General features: G+C 46.6%; 1 protein-coding gene and 1 long non-coding RNA gene across 6 annotated transcripts in view; one reads left to right on the top strand and one right to left on the bottom strand.

The window, feature by feature from the left end:
* Nucleotides 1-1870: 1870 nt before the first annotated feature.
* On the bottom strand, nt 1871-4022 carry LOC124091758 (uncharacterized). Its single transcript, XR_006851428.2, has 2 exons — nt 3603-4022; nt 1871-3070 (listed from the first exon to the last, which is right to left on the bottom strand). It is a non-coding gene; the product is annotated as an uncharacterized LOC124091758 (long non-coding RNA).
* A 246-nt stretch (nt 4023-4268) lies between these two features.
* Abca3 (ATP binding cassette subfamily A member 3) overlaps nt 4269-16099 on the top strand; it is a 49766-nt gene continuing 37935 nt past the window's right edge. The window contains exons 1-6 of one of the 5 annotated variants that reach the window (XM_058579099.1): nt 4269-4453; nt 11667-11868; nt 12639-12773; nt 13963-14066; nt 14180-14444; nt 15389-15516. In XM_058579099.1, coding sequence (XP_058435082.1) covers nt 14013-14066; nt 14180-14444; nt 15389-15516 — 447 coding nt within the window. In that variant the 5' untranslated portion in view covers nt 4269-4453; nt 11667-11868; nt 12639-12773; nt 13963-14012. The other 4 variants (XM_046442949.2, XM_046442929.2, XM_046442937.2 and 1 more) reach the window with 4 other exon arrangements.

The raw sequence follows: 16099 nt of genomic DNA, 5'->3' as shown, positions 1-16099 counted from the left end.
ACACATTAAAAAATTCTATACACAGAAAAAAACAACAAGCAAAAACTATAAGAAACAGTAAAAGGTAAGGTGTAAGGCCAGTTATACAATTATTAGGTTAATAAGAACAATGGCTTTCCTATAAACAGATTACTGAGAAATCATAGTTCAAGAAGATATCACTTTGACAATTGCACCATGAGAATACATTTAGGGATAAATGTAGTGGGTTATATGTAAGACCCATATGTGGGAAACTATCAAGAAACACAAAATAAGGCTCGGTTAAATAGAGATATATAACTTGTCCTTTTATAGAATCAATACTGTGAATATAATAATTCTCCTAATCTACACATTTTAAAAAACTTCAATGGAATTTTAAAAACTGACTATGAAATCCATATAGAACATAAAGCTGTAAGACTAGTCAAAAAAATTCTGAAAGATATAGATATCAATCAGAGACTATCCAAAAAAATGTTGCTAAATAACTTTATTGATTAAAACAATATTATGCTAGTATAGTAAGAGACAGCCCAATAAAATTTTTAAAAGAAGGTTGGGTGTAACTCAGTGGTTGATTTCTACCTACCATGTGTGAAGCTCTGAGTTCAATCTTCAGCACCGAAAAAAAAAAATTAAAAACTAATTTTTTAAAAAAGGATCTAACATAGACCTAAGTACAAACAGAAATTTAGTATGTGATAAAAGTAACATTTCACATAGGTCAAAGTAGCATTATTAGTAAATAGTTTTGATACCTATTTGCCCAACAACTTAGGTGAAACAGACCAACTCCCTGAAAGCTGCCAACTACCAAAATTCACTTAAGAAGAAATGGATAATTTGAAGTTCAATATCTATTAAAGAAACTATATTTGTAATTAAAATCCTTCTGAGGAAGAAAATCCTGACCCAAATGTTTCATTGGTGAATTCTAGCAAACATTTAGAGAAACATATTAATTCTATACATTCTTTTCCAGAAAATAGAAAAGGAGGAACTACTTCACCACTCATTTCATGAGGTGAGCCTCACCTCAATATCAAAGCCTTTTAAAAACACTATGTGAAAAATATATAGTAAAAATACAATGTAATTCATCACATTAAGAGACAAAGAATAAATCAGTCTGGAAGTGGTGGTGGAAAGAATAAATCAGTCTGGAAGTGGTGGTGAATGCCTGTAATCCCAGCTACTCAGAAGCTGTCTTCAATCTGATAATTGACATCTACAAAAACCTACAATTAACATACTTCATGATCAAAGACTAAATGCTTTGACCGGAGCAAACCAAGATATCTAATCTCGTTACTCTTATTCAACATCATATCAGAAGTCCTAGCTAGTGCAATACGGCAGGAAGAAATAAAATACATACAGATTGAAGAGGAAGAAATGAAAGTATCTCTCTTCCCAGAAAACCCCAAGAAATCTACACAAAGTATTCTACAAGAGAGATTAGTAAAACCATAGAGATGGAGGGATTGGGGGAGTAGCTCAGTTGTAGAGTGCTTGCCTCGAATGTATGAGGCACTGGATTCAATCCTCTGCACCACATAAAAATAAATAAAAAATAAAGGTATTGAATCCATCAACAACTAAAAATATTTTTTAAAAATTATAGAGTTGTAGAACAAAACCAGTGCTTGCTGAGAAAGGTGGAGAGCATCAGATACAAAAGAGACATCATAAGGAAATCTAGGGGGATGATGTTTGAATTTGGTTGTGGTGGCAGTCACACAACTCTCTGAATTTGTCAAAATCCATGGAATTGTAACTAGAATGAGTGAAGTTTACTATACAGAACTGGAAATTTCATTGATTAATTTTTTGAACCATTGAGAAAATTGACTAGCTCACTCCAGCAAAATAAACTCCACATATATGAAGATTTGAACATATTACATTTAATTATAAAAGTGCTGTTATGAAAAACTGGGTATTTTATATCCTTAGAATGAGGACAGTTTTTGTTTTGTTTTGTAAGCATGACCTATAACCTGGAAACTATCAAAAAAACAGATTCATGAACCTGATAACACAAACAGTAACAATTTTCCTTGAAAAAAAAATGTTAAAAGCCAGATAACAATCTGCAGAGAAAAACACTTGCAACATATTTGCAGAGGTACCTCTTCCTTTGAAATGGGACCCCACCTTCCACCAAGACACACTTAATGGAGAATTTCCCAAACACTGGAGAGAGATACCAATGTCAAATGTCCAGCCTACATATCTGAAAAGAAAACTGCAGAACTATACACCTATGGACAAATCTATCCATTTACATAATAGAACACAGAACAAGAAAAAATTTAAATGATGAAAATTTAAGGGGATGATAATCATGGTTTGATTTTTAAACTTTTTCAACAATGATGTATTCATATAACACTTAAATGAAAATTTAAGTTAATTTTAGAATATGTAAATGGTCTATACAAATCATCCCCCCAAAATTTCTAAATGGTTAAAAGCTGTGAAAATGACTATATTTTTAAGCAAGAAACTTTCTTTAGACAAATACAGTAATACAAATACAGTAATGTTATAGTTCCTGTAGTACAATATAATCTCTGAATACCCTGAGGTATTCCATGTATTTATACCGATTTCCTGCAATTCACAGTTTATATTATTTTCATTTGCTACTAACTATATATTGTTGGGGGCTCAATTCTATTAAAGTGTAGATAAGCATTTTATTCACATTTTTATTTCAAATTTCATTTTGCATATAGTAAGCATACAATAAAAACATACATTGAATTGAGTAGATCTGCTTTGTTTGATCCAGAGGAACGTTCTTCTTCAATACCCACACCCTCATGTATCTAAAGGAAATTCTGATCAGTCAGCTCTGTTCCTAGTTTTGGTTCTGAGGAACTGGGGTCAGATTTAGAAGGGGCTGAACAGAGTTGCAAGTTCTAACCAATTAAAGTTGGAAATAGCAAGCACTGGCGTTTGAAAGGAAAGATTGAGCAGCTGGCTGAAGAGGTCTCCTTGGCCGGGCTCAGACAGTTTTCTGGCAGTGAGCAAGGAATGGGGAAGACATTCTGGTTTTACTGGGGTGAGCGGCTACAGTCTGTGAGGAATGACGGGGAGAAAGGTTTTTGAGATGTTTGCAGCACATTTATGGTCCACTCCAGATAAATGCTGTCACTTCCCCTGCGTGCCCATCTTGTTTAGTACGTAAGCGTCAGGCCTGGTGATAAGCACTCCACCCTGCGTGTTCTCATCTGACTCCCACAGGGAAAAAAGCCAAAGAAAAACAAAACCTTTCTGTTTGCTACATTACCATTTCGACTTTAGGGATAGGAAACTGGGGTTCAGAAAGGTAAAATGACATGCCTAACTAGCTACGGGGTCAGAGGCCAGGTCAGTGTGACAGCTCCGCTGAACAAGCATCTTGCTAGGCCCCTCTGCAGGCCCTCTGAGGCTGGGAGAGAGCGCCCCGCGCCGGGCCCAAGCCGGCCCGACCTCGCTTCCCTGCGAGAGTTACCACCACAGCTACGAGGCCGCCGCGCCCTTCGTCCCTCCTCCCCGGGGGCCGGGGTCGGGGATGCGAGGTCGACGGTACCCCTGGCGCGCCTCCGTCTTGTCCGTGCCTCACTCACCGCTGACGTCGCGCCGGGTGTGGCTGGTGGCACTTAGGGACCCGCTGGCCTCGACTGTTGGCCCCGCGCAGCCGCCGTCCACCCTAGGGATCTGACGCCCCCCGCGACCTGGGACCCACGCCCCCTCCAGCTCGAGGAGACCCCATTGACCCCGGCCCCGGGACCCTCCTGCCTGAGGAGACCCCACTCGACCCTCGGTGACAAGAAGGGCCGGAGGAGACGTAGGAAAGGGAACTGGAAAAACGGCCGTGATTACTTCAACCGCGTGTAAACGCATGTCTCGAAAGCGCTTCTGGTTGGGTAGACGGCCCTACACTTCCTAGCGGAGCCGGGCACTCAGAAGTCCGACCGCACGCCCCCTGCTGGGCACTGAGCAGACTCAGGAGGTGGCCTGAGGCGAGGCGCATATCCGCAGGGGCAGCCCACTGCGCATGCGCGAAATCGCGCGCCCCCTGCCGGATGTAGGCGCCGTATCCGGGTCACCACACAGGCGCGGAATTCTGAGGGCGCACGCGCAATGCGGCGCGCCCCCTGTCGGACGTGAACGACCGGTCGGGACACTGCGCAGACGCGCTATCGGGAGGGCTGAGGCGGCGGGGGCGGACCCCGCACCTGCAGGGTTGGCCCCCTGCGCACGCGCGAGCCAGCGCGCCCCCTGCTGGAGCTTGAGCGGCCGGGTGCGTTGGTCAGCAGTAGCCGGTCGCAGGCGCCCCCTCCCCGCAGGGCAGCCTCGCGGCTGTCACCGCGGCTACCGCTGCTCCTGCGAGGCTGGAGCGGAACTGCGAGGCCGAGGGAGGGGACCCTGCCAAAGGGCCGCGCGCCGGCCGCCGCCGCCCCGGCGCTGAGGGTCGGTGAGTGCTGCCGGGACCCGCCGCTCGCGCGCTGGCTCGCAGCTACGGGGGCTTCCCGCCCGCGCCCCGGCCTCTCCCGGACCTCGCCCCAGCCCCAGCCCGCCGCGCCCAACCGCCCGCGCGGGATCTTGCAGGTGCGCCTCCCCGGCGCCCGCAGCTCTGGGTGTGACCCAGTCCTGCGAGCTGCCCAAGGATCGGCGAACAGGAACGAGCTCGGGCAGCCGGGCCGCTGCGGAATCCTGCGTGCGGCGGGCCCAGCAGGTGGACCGACAGCCGCCGCCCTCTCTGCGCCGGCGTTGCCGGCTGCTGCGGAGCAGGCCCGCCGCACGCTCCCCGTGGGTCTCGACGGATCCCGACGTGGGTTGGGGTGCCTCCGACGTGGTAGTCTGCCCTACTTCACCTGCCCCCGCCTGCGAGTCTCACGCGGGCTCAGGGGTCCCCCGTCACGGGTGGGAGTTGGAGACGCCCGGGTGTGGGGGACAGGACAGGGGAGGGAGCCAGCGGCGCAGGCGACGGGCAGTGTGTCTGTGCGTGCTGGTGCTCCCAGAAGCGGCAAGCCCCGGAGGGTGCAGGTGGCCTCGCTGCATGCATGAATGCCCCTCCTCCTCTACTCAAATGAGGCTTGTCTTGGAGGGTATTTATGTCTTCCCATTTGCCTCCTGGTCTGGGAGCTCCTTGAAGCACGGATGGATCTTGCTGGTGTTTGCATTCCTGGCACCTAACAGGCACTCATGAAATGCTCCTGGATTTAGTGACTGAGGCACCCAGGCAGCATTTAAGGGGTTGAATTCCATTCGGTTCTCCTGAGCAACCGTATCGTTTAATTAAGAAGGGTTTGGGGCTACCTTTGGTAAACTTGAAAAGACTAAGTAAGTCAGTTTTAGAAAGCTTGCCTCATGAGAGAAAGTAGAGAATCAGTAAAAAAATGGATGTCATAGGGATCTCCTCCGTTAACAGTTTTAACTGCTTAGAGAGTTGATTTTTTATTTTTTGGGTTTTTTTTTTTTAATCGAGCCCTTACTATAGCTGACCAACAGGATGACATCTTTCCTTCTCTAAGGTGATCTACCACTGTTCTGACCAGATGACATTTTGGAGCACGAGAGGGTCGCTCCAAGTAGTTTTTTAAAAGTCTAGCCTTTCACAGCACCTGTCCAGGTAGCCTCATAGGAACCTGTTTTGATTTAGCCTCAACTAAAAGGCCTAAGTCAGAGTCCTGGATTTATAGTTTCTCCTGCATCCCTTCTGCCTGCAACAGCAGAAAGCTCCTCTGCTATGAGTCTATCCAGGGGCAACATTCTAGAATTCTGGGGACTGCCCATCACTGCTGTAACAAGCAAGGTTCTATGTTCCCTGCTCTTGAGGACCTTAGAATGGAATTAAAGAGATGATTTTTTCACAAGTAACTGTGGCATAAGACAGAAGGAGATAAATGCCACATGACACACCTAGAAAAGGTGTCAAAGGTGTACAGAGGTGGAAGAAAGGTGACTTCAACAGGAACAGAAGGTCTGAACCCAGGCTGCACATTACAATCACCCACAGAAACTTCCTGAGCCCCAAATCTCTGGGGGGGGGGTGGGCCTCAGACACTGGTTTCTACCTGAAAGTGCCTTGGAAGCTTCTGTTGTGAAGCCAAAATGAAGAACGGCTACACTAGGAATGAAGAACGGCTACACTAGGCTTACCAGAGACTGCTTCACAGAGGGCCTGGGGCTAGAAGTGGGCTGGGGAATGATAGATAGGGCTTCAGAGCCAGATGTGTTGGGTGATATTCCAAGCAGACAGAGGCACTGTGTGAGGAGAGAAAGGCCTATCACTGCAGGCAGTGCCAGTTCCCCTGAATGGCTCAAGGCAAAGGAAGATGGGTACCTTTGTTGGAGCATGTAATGAGCTCATTGCTGCCTTGCTTGTTACAGAAGAACCATGGTTACTTCTCTGGGGATTCTTGTTACCTCATGTCTTCCACCTGGGAAGATAGAAAGGCCAGCTGCATGGGGAATGGACACAAGGGTGATGAAGGCAGGCAGCAATGCAGATTTTGTGAAACTCTCTTGAGAACCCACTTTGGGCCACATATTTGGCTTACAATCTCTTTGGACCCCTACCAAGAGCTTCTGGTCCTAAGGAGAGTGCTGCCTCCCTCCCTGGACAGAATAAGAGGCTGTGAATGTGCACCCCAGTGGCCTAGGCCTGCAGAGCAAACCACAACAGTGTCAGACCCAGCCTCTGGGGCTCGAAAACAATGGCTATATAATGGCTATAGATTTGTGCCTCCCTCATCTTCACAAGGGCCACTGTTGTCTTCAGGTGTTTTTCTTGAATACTTTTCTGTGTGAAAGGATTTGAATGTGCAACCTCATGTATATCATTTATTATAAATGATGGCCATCTACTACTGTCCTGACATATCATGGACATAGAAGTATACAAACATGTGGACCTCTTATTTATTTAGTACCAGGGATTGAACCCAGGGGTGCTTACCCTATGAGCCACATCCGCAGCCCTTTTTATTTTTTGAGACAGGTGTCACTAAGTTGCTTAGGGCCTCACTAAGTTGCTGAAGCTGGCTTCAAACTTTCGATCCTTCTGCCTCAGCCTCCTAGGCCACTGTGTTCAGCCAAAAATGTGGACCTATTAAAGGATTGAGAGCTGAAGTCAACATGATTAAACTTTCTCCAACATATTAAACATGCTCTTAAACATGAAAGCCATGTGATCAAGTCCACATTCGTAAATGCTTGGTTAAAACTAAGTCCTAACATTTGAAGGCCTGGTTCTAAGTTCTGGTTTGATTCAGGTTCCAGTTCTAATGGCATTTACAGATAAACATGGTACATAGACTGTGCTTCTGTGCCAGAGTACTTGTTTTTATTTTTATTTTTTAGTTGTAGATGGACACAATGCGTTTTTTAAAATGTATTTTTAGTTGTAGTTGGACATAATAAGTTTATTTTATTTATTTATTTTTCTATGTGGTGCTGAGAATCAAACCCAGTGCCTCACACATGCTAGGCAAGCTACAGCCCCAGCCCAGAGTACTTGTTTTTCAGTTCCATTATCCAATCATGCAAAGACCCTTGATGAATTTAGGCTGGTGTTTGTTCAGGGGCTGTCAGGGAACGTGGAGATTCTGGTTTCTGAGGTTTCCTCTTGTGTTTATGTAGATGGTATTCTTCTAGAATCCTTGGCACATAAACACATAATTATTTTAACATCTTATATTAGTTTACTAGTCAGCTCTGCATTACTATAACAAATATCTGAGATAAAACAATTTATAAGGAGGAAAGGCTTATCTTTTTAGAGTATTTTCTTTCCTTTTTATATGTACATTTATTTTATTTATTTTTTTACGTGGTGCTGAGGATCAAATCCAGGGCCTTACACATGTGAGGTGAGTGCTCTACCGCTGAGCCACAACCCCAGCCCCCCACCACCCCCCAAGGAAAGGCTTATTTAGACTAACAGTTGTAGATCTTTCATACTCAAATAATTGGTCCCATTGCTTTGGGGCCCTTGTGTATAAGGAAGACATGATAGAAAAGCTGTTCGTCTCATGGCCAGGAAGCAAAAGAGAGTAAGGCTGGGGTCCCACTGTCTCCTTCAAGGCACACCCCAGTGGCCTAAAAACCTCTTAAAGTTCCACTTCCCAATAATACTAACCTGGGGACTTAGTCTTAACACATAGGCCTCTGAGGCCACTCATGATCCAGATCACAGGATGTTTTACAGACATCCGTGTTCATAAATACTCTGTTCTTGGCACAGATTATGTTGAAAAGCCATAACTCTGACAGATGGTCACCTTTTCCTTGAAGAAGCAGATTTGAATGTGTTTGTTTAAAAGAAAAAAAGCTAAATGACACACTGCTACAGCCATTTGTTACTTTTTAAAAAGTTTCCAGATTTCACAAAGAAATATCCTTACCTCTTTTAATTCTTTGGCTCTTTGAAGAATTAAGTTACGTGCTGGCCAGTGAACCACTTTGTCACAAGAGACATTCATGGTTACATCCCAGATCACTAGAGTATGGTAAAGCTCTGACTATTTAAGTGCCTTGGTTTGTTTTTGTTTTGTTTGTTTTAATTAACCACAACCATGATATCTTGAAGCATGTGAACTGCAACATCCTGAGATGCTAAAGTAAACTTGTGGGTGAGGGCCCATGTCACCCCATGCGTCACAGGCTCCTCTTCCATCAGGATGAGCACAAGGGCCCATCCACATGTTAAATATGAGTAAAGCCAGTTTCTCCTCATTTTGAAAAGAAAAATACAAATAGCATTTAAAAATTTTTTTGTTGTAGATGGACACATGCCTTTATTATTTTTATTTATTTATTTAGTTAGCTGTTGATGGACCTTTTTTTATTTTATTTATTTATATGTGATGTTGAGAATCGAACCCAGTACTTCTAGCATGCTAGGCAAACATTCTACCACCGAGCTACAATCCCAGCCCCCACAATGCCTTTATTTTATTTATTTATTTTTATGTGGTGCTGAGGATCGAACCCAGTACCTCACATGTGCTAAGCTAATGCTCTGCCACTCAGCCCCAGCCCCAGCCCACAAGTAGCGTTTTGAGCATTCCTTCATTATCATGTATTGTCTTACTTTCCCCCTCTGGAGACCACTGGTAGGATTCACAGGTGGGACCATGCCCCCCAAATGTGCTTGCAGCATTCCCCTCTTTATTTAAAGAATATTTATTGGTGTTTGAGCATTTCATCTGCAGATTCCATTGAATTAGAAAAATTCAAATATGTGTACTCTCTTCCCTCCCCCCCCCCCCGGGAAATGATTGTGTACTAGGCAAAAGACTGGACAAAATCATATATCTTCCTGCCACGTCACATCATGTGGGAACCACCCCTACCTCCTTTGGGGGCAGTACCCGAAGCCTTGGTGATGTGAAGCTGGATCTGCTTCCCCTTTTGGCTCATTCCCTGCAACTCCCACCCCCATGTCTATGTTCAGTTTTCACAGCAACCCGCTCTGACTTCTCCATAATCCTGGAGTCCCCCCACCTCCACCCTACCTGATGAGTAACTCAAGACTGGTCTCTCTGCCCTCTCTGTCTTATTATCACACAGAGAAGTCATTGTTTTCTCCAGAATCTGTGGTACTGTTCTAGCTTCATTTATAGCAGTTATAAGACAGAAGCATTTATGGATTGTGAGTTCCTTGGATTGAGAACACTCATTTTCACTAGCAAATTCTTAGCCCTTGTACAAGTGCCCATCACAGAGTAAGCCCCTGGCAGATGTTCATGGATGAATAAATGCTGTTTGTCCTGTGTATCCTGAAGGCCACAAGTTCCACTAGCAGACTTTCATGAAGTACCTATTATGCTTTCTTCAATGTACATGCCAACAGACCTTTGATCCTGGCTGACTCACTATTGCAGATTCCTATATTGACAGTGAAATGCTTTCCTAGAAGCATTTTAAGCAGGACAAGGTAGGACTTCTCCTTGGAGGAAGAACACTGTGTGTGGCCAGTGTCACCCACCAGAGCACCCCTGTGTGGTATATGTATGGTAAGTAAGCAGAGCCATAGTAGTCAGCTCTCTTTTGGAGCTGTGGGAGGTCTGCATGTGGCTTTATGGAGGCCCTCTCCTTTCCTTGAAGCCTGTGCAGACAGACTGCCACAGAGAGAGATGCACCAGAGCTGGAGATATAGAGGAACATAGGGCATGGCGGATCCCTGCCTTGCTCTGGGGCCCCATCCATGCACCGGAATGGACCCTCTCCCCACCAGCTCCTCTAGAAGCACTGACACATTCTGCTCCATACATGCAGATTAAAAACATCTTTTAAATGGTCACTTAGAAATTGGATGGCAGTACTGGAGTTAGCCTAGTGGTAGAGCACTTACCTGGCATGTATAGGCCTTGGGTTTGATTCCCAGCACACACAAAAATAAAAGAAGCAGCAGCAGAAGAAGACAAAAATTGGATGACAACTTCAAGCCCATAATGAGGGGTGGGGGGAAGCAAAAGAAGAAGTGAAAGTGCTTGGGATTCCTCCAGCTTACTGGCAAACAGAGGCACCCACTGGTGCTCATGCCCGGCATGGCCAGAAGCTCTTAAACAACAGTTATGAGAATGACCATTTTGAGAGGAATCCTACCTGCCACCAAGAGTTCTCAGAAATTAGCAGTCCACGATATGCACTCACTCCATACCCATTCAGTTACTGACCTAAAAAACAAACACTGAAATACTCAATGACTTGTGTAATGTTTAATGTGTTAACAGTAGGCAAATAAGCTTTTTAGTGGGGCAGGGCGGGGTATGCCTTGCCCTTCCTGGCCCAGGAGGATCAAAGTGAGCCCTCTTCAGAGAGGAGTTCTACCTCAGGTGGATGAGGTAGTTGCTTTGCCAGTGGCCAGCCCTATATCTGCCTTGGCCCAGCTTTTGGGGCTTTGTGGGCCCTGGTCTTGGCGGTCACCACCTCTGGGACTCTGTGCTGCCATGGGGTTGAGTGCTATAGGGAGCACTTCCTATAGCACTTCCTTCCCCTGTGTGCATCAGCTTTCGTAACCACACAGCTCTCCAGATTTTGCAATTCCGGGATCTCTTCCTCTACATTCCTTTGCTCAGCTGGAACAGCTGCAGACCTGACACTGAGACTGCACATAAGGCCTGGCACAGACAAAGAGCAACAAGCAGGGTGCTGGGATGCTGGAGCAAATTGTGGGGACTGAAGGGATAATTTTGCCCTCTTGTTCTCAAGGTGACATTCTGGAAGTGATATAGTGTTAGAAGGGTGCTCACTGCCTTAGGATTCAGGGAATGGAGGAGTGTAGTGGCTAAGAGCACAGGTGTGGGGGTTAAAACAGGCCAAGGAGCACAGCCTGTCCCAGCGGCCTCCTGGCACCGTGATCTTGAGCTGAGTACTTCCTCCTGGCTTAGTCATCTATCAAGGGTGGTACCAGGGGCCAAAGCTGCATAAGGATGCCATCAGAACATAGTGGGTAAAAGTATAGAAAACAGAAACTTATGTCCTCAAGCACCAGAGAGAGCCAAGGCCCCCTCCCTTCCAAGGCCTGTGTGTTCCAAATCCCTGGGTCTTTGCTATCAGAGCTGTTCTGTTTGAAGTAACACACTGGCAATCCATTCTGCTCACTTACTCTAACATGGTAAGAGGTGTTTTATGATTATTATCCAAATTTTGCTCAACTACCCTCCATCTGCCCAAAGGTGCCAGAGAGTCATGCCCGTTAGTCCTGGGTCCCTCCTGATGTCCTGCAAGGCCTCAGCTCTCCCACACTCCAGGGCCGCCCCACTGCACCCCAGAGGCTTGCTGGCCCCGCCCCGGAGCCCTCTGTGCAGCACTGCCCCTGCCTAGCCAGTTCTCCTGCAGCCCTGAGGAAGACCTGCGGCCAGCCTCCAGAAGACTCAGGTCAGTTTCTGGTGCTGCCTCCGTAGACTTGAGTAGGAGGGTGGGTGGTGAGTCCCTTGCTGCCCTGGGCCTGGAGGGGAACAGTAAGCATGGGGATGTTTCCTTTCTTGGCCAGACTTTTCCAGAAAAGGAAGCAATCTACTTCTCTGTCCAGAAGTCTTCTTTAACTTTGACCTTTTTATATTCCTGTCCTGATAGAGGAAGAATTTTCACCTCAGCCAGACCAGCTGCCCATCTAGATGGGCCTTGACTGGAATGCAGTGTCCCCTCGTCACTTCTGGAAGCCTTTCATAAATCACAGGCTTCAGTGTGTGCCCTTGTATCACTGAAACTTTATTAATGGTCTGATTTTAAGACAGTTCCTCCACGTCTTGATTGTATGTGTGTGTGTGTGGTGTGTGTGTGTGTGTGTGTATATATATATATATATATATATATATATATATATATATATATATATTTTTTTTTTTTTTTTTTTTTTGGTGCTGAGAATTGGACCCAGGGCCTGGCACATGCTAGGCAAGTTTTCTACCACTGAGCTACAACTCCAACCCTTACTACTTTTTTTTAAAAGAGTTTGGGTAATTTGTTAAGTTGCCACTTAGTAGCACTTCATACTATTTTAGCTATTGTAGCATTCTCCACGTAAAACCCCGGTAGTTAATTAAAAGTCATATTTTAGATTAATTTGTAAATAACTTCTTGTCTACCCTTGAGAGCATAAACTCTGAATAGTATTAGACACCAACAACCATATCTTCCTTAAAAAGGCAAAATTTTTAGTGTGAAAAAGGAGCCTTAATGGAAATGATTTCCAACTGAATGAAGCCCAGAGTAAAACAGGTCATTTTAAGAAGCAAATAACACCTCACCTTGTGCACTGGAGTCTTCTGGAGACCATGTTGGTAATGGTGTTAGCTGGTGTTCACTAATGACTGGTTTACTAATTGTCTTTGTACACTACTATCTTAACACAACTGAAGGATGGCATTTGGTTAGTGTTAGCCAAGAATATGGTGCTAATTTGCTGAACTTGAACCCCTCATCCACTAAGAGAGTCACTGGAGGCTTTTCTCCACTAGGAAGTGCTCCTCTCTTTTTGCCTGCAGCTCTCAGTGCTGGAGGGGGACACCTCCCCATCCTGCCTGGCTGGGTCTGCACACCTCAGTGCCCTCAGCTTTAGGATAGAAGTTCTGACAAGGGTGTCATGCCGCTACCTGGGCTAAGTCAGACCACCTGCTTCACCAACAGGTTCACGTCTAATGGACTTTGGGCTTAGCCTCTGTTTCTTGTATTTGAAATTCAGTGAAATTAATTGACCTAAACTGAGGGGTGTCTGTAAATCTCTGCTCTTGTTTCTGCTCACTGGTGAAGCTTTGTTTTGGTTGTGGTACCAGATGGAGTCCAGGGCCTCATGCATGCTGAGCAGGAGCTCTAACACTGAGCTGTACCCTAGCTTTCACTTGTGTTTGATAATCTCTGGGTGGACTTTTTCCACAGTTATATGTGCTGGTTTTGAACACTGTGTTCCTATGTAACATGGGATGGATTTCCTTGTGTGCATTTTTTTTTCACAAGTGGTACAGACAAAATGGATGGTCTTGTGTCATGAGGCTCAGATTCTAATACTTACAAAAAACCTGTTGGATTCAAGACAAGAGAGGGCGATGGAACATTAATGCTCATGTTCCATCACCCCTTATATGAGACATATGTAAAAACTTAAACTGAGCAATTTTTAGGTGTCCTATACAGTTTTATAGGTTTTCACAGGTGTCCTAGACAGAGGGTGGGACATGATGGGTCAGTCACAAGACCACCTGAGTAGTGTTGATAAAAAAAAAAATGGCTAGCACGCACGGTGGCAGTGAACACAGAGCATGTGCTGTTAGGGAACGGGCTGGTCTCAGGAGAGCACAGGCTCTTAGATACACACACAGCAGTGGCGGGGTGTCAAGGTGGCTAGGCCTTGCACCTCTGTCTGTGGGTGTGTTTGGAGTTAAAAGCAGCACAAAAGAAGGTAGGAGATATGGAGGTGGAGGGTTTGTGGGTCTCCCCAGACACCCATGATTTGTATTTCCATTGTGCACCAAGCATTTCGTCTTTGGTTGGTGGCTAGTGCTGGGCGTCCCTGTGGCAAGAGGATGGCGGTGCTGCAGCAGCTGGCCCTCCTGCTGTGGAAGAACTACACCTTGCAGGTGGGTCCAGACCTGGAGGAAGAGTGGCCCCAACATTCAGCTGATGCAGGGGTCCGAGGGTGCCCTCCAGGGAGGGGCACATGTCATCAACACAGTGGTCCTTTCTCTTCTAGAAGCGGAAGGTTCTAGTGACAATCCTGGAACTCTTTCTGCCCTTACTGTTTTCTGGGATCCTGATTTGGCTTCGTTTGAAGATCCAGTCAGAAAATGTGCCCAATGCTACGGTCTACCCTGGTCAGTCCATCCAGGAGCTGCCCCTGTTTTTCACCTTCCCTCCGCCAGGGGACACCTGGGAGCTCGCCTACATCCCTTCCCACTCTGAGGCTGCCAAGACCATCACTGAGACTGTGAGAAAGTCCCTAGTGATCAACATGAGAGGTGAGACCACGGGAGTCACCAGGAATTCCTGCAGTGTGTCACCTCAAGCCATGGATTCAGCCCCAGCACCTGGGAGAGAGCCCTGTTTGGAGCCCCAGCCTGAGTAGCTCAGCATCTCCTCTCATTGGCTGTGTCACCCGTTGAACTCTTGGCTCCCCTGCACCCATTTCTCATTATACAGCAGGGCTCAGAACCCAGAGCCTTGCAGCCACACCTGGTGTAGTAGCAGGGGCTTGGGTGGATTCAGCCCAGCAAAGCCCTCTTGACAGAGGGAAGAGTGCAGTTTGAGTCTGTGCACAACAAACCTTTTCTGGCATGTGGTTTTGGGGGACAGCTGCAAAGGTCACTGGAGAGCCCATTGAGGGAAACACCAGGAAACGGTGCTGGCACCTTTTTTGAGGTATTTCCCTTGGGAGTGGGACTGTTGTCCTTCCCCTGCTCTTGCTGGCATGTGCTCCTACTGGCATGTGGCCCGGTGAGCTCAGCTAGGGGCTGCTCCTTGGCTCCCACCAAATGACTACAGGAAGGTGCTTCTGTCGAGTGTTGGGATGATGGAGAGATCATTTCAGAAACAGAAAGTTCCACTAAAATTGCTAGGGCCACGGTGGTTATGAGAGAAAGAAGCTGCCCCTCACTATAGACCCAGCCCAGGGTTGTGACAGTTTTTTGAGACTTGGCTTTGCTGCCACCTCAGTGACCAGTCCTGCCTCAAAACCATGGCAGGAGAGCCTACCTCCCAGGGCCCAGTGACTAAAGGTTCTGCCCATCTACGGTGGCCTGTCTCTGTGCCAAGACAAAGCTACCTGAGTCTCAAGGAAGGTTTGTAGAGCCCTAGAGTTTTGTCAGTTTGCCATCTCTTATCTGCAAAAAATGGCCTGACACTCCTGGGTTTCTGGGATAGAGGGGACGATTGGGCAACCAGGGGCTCCTTGCTCTGTCCACAGTGCGTGGCTTTCCCTCTGAGAAGGACTTCGAGGACTACGTTCGGTTCGACAACCACTCCTCCAATGTGCTGGCTGCCGTGGTGTTCCAGCTGGCCTCCAACCACAGCAAGGAGCCCCTGCCGCTGGCGGTGAGGCCCCAGGCGCCGGTTCTTCCTCACCACTACTCCACCTAGAATGGCCTGCTTATCTTCCTGGGAGTAAACATGAGACTCTGAGTCAAGTGCCACCACCCAGTCCCCACTGACTTTTAATCCTATCACCACAGAACCGTTTAGAAAGTCTACCCACCCATTGGCCATTGCTTCAGGCCCCTCTCGTTCTCCCATTTTATAAAATGCATTACTGGTCTCCAGGGCTGTTGGATAGAGGCATTCAGGGTAGGTGGGAAAGTAGCAGCTGTTAAGTATTATTTGGGGGAAAAAAGGAAGCTGTTTGCCTTCCTTAAGTCATTAAGACTGGGAAGCTTCTTGCACAATGTTGGTGGCCCTCCAATGATCCCACATTGGTGGCCATCAATGACATGTCTGTCCAACATGGCAGTCATGTTGCTAGCAGGAAAGAGAGGAGTGACTATGAACACTCTGGAGATGCCCTGCAGGGTTCCTTGCCCCTGCTGGGTTGGACTGCTCTCTCCTTCAAGCCTTTGACATCCTAGCCACTGGGGCATTTTCACGGCAGGGCATGGTGAGTTCTTGGTGGCGCCAGCCCTGG

The sequence above is a fragment of the Marmota monax genome, unplaced genomic scaffold (assembly GCF_021218885.2).
Source record: "Marmota monax isolate L192 unplaced genomic scaffold, Marmota_monax_Labrador192_F-V1.1 WCK01_AAM20220418_F8-fsc00035, whole genome shotgun sequence".
Taxonomy (NCBI): domain Eukaryota; kingdom Metazoa; phylum Chordata; class Mammalia; order Rodentia; family Sciuridae; genus Marmota; species Marmota monax.
The sequence above is the reverse complement of the archived record's forward strand: the minus strand, read 5'-3'. Positions and strand labels throughout refer to the sequence as shown.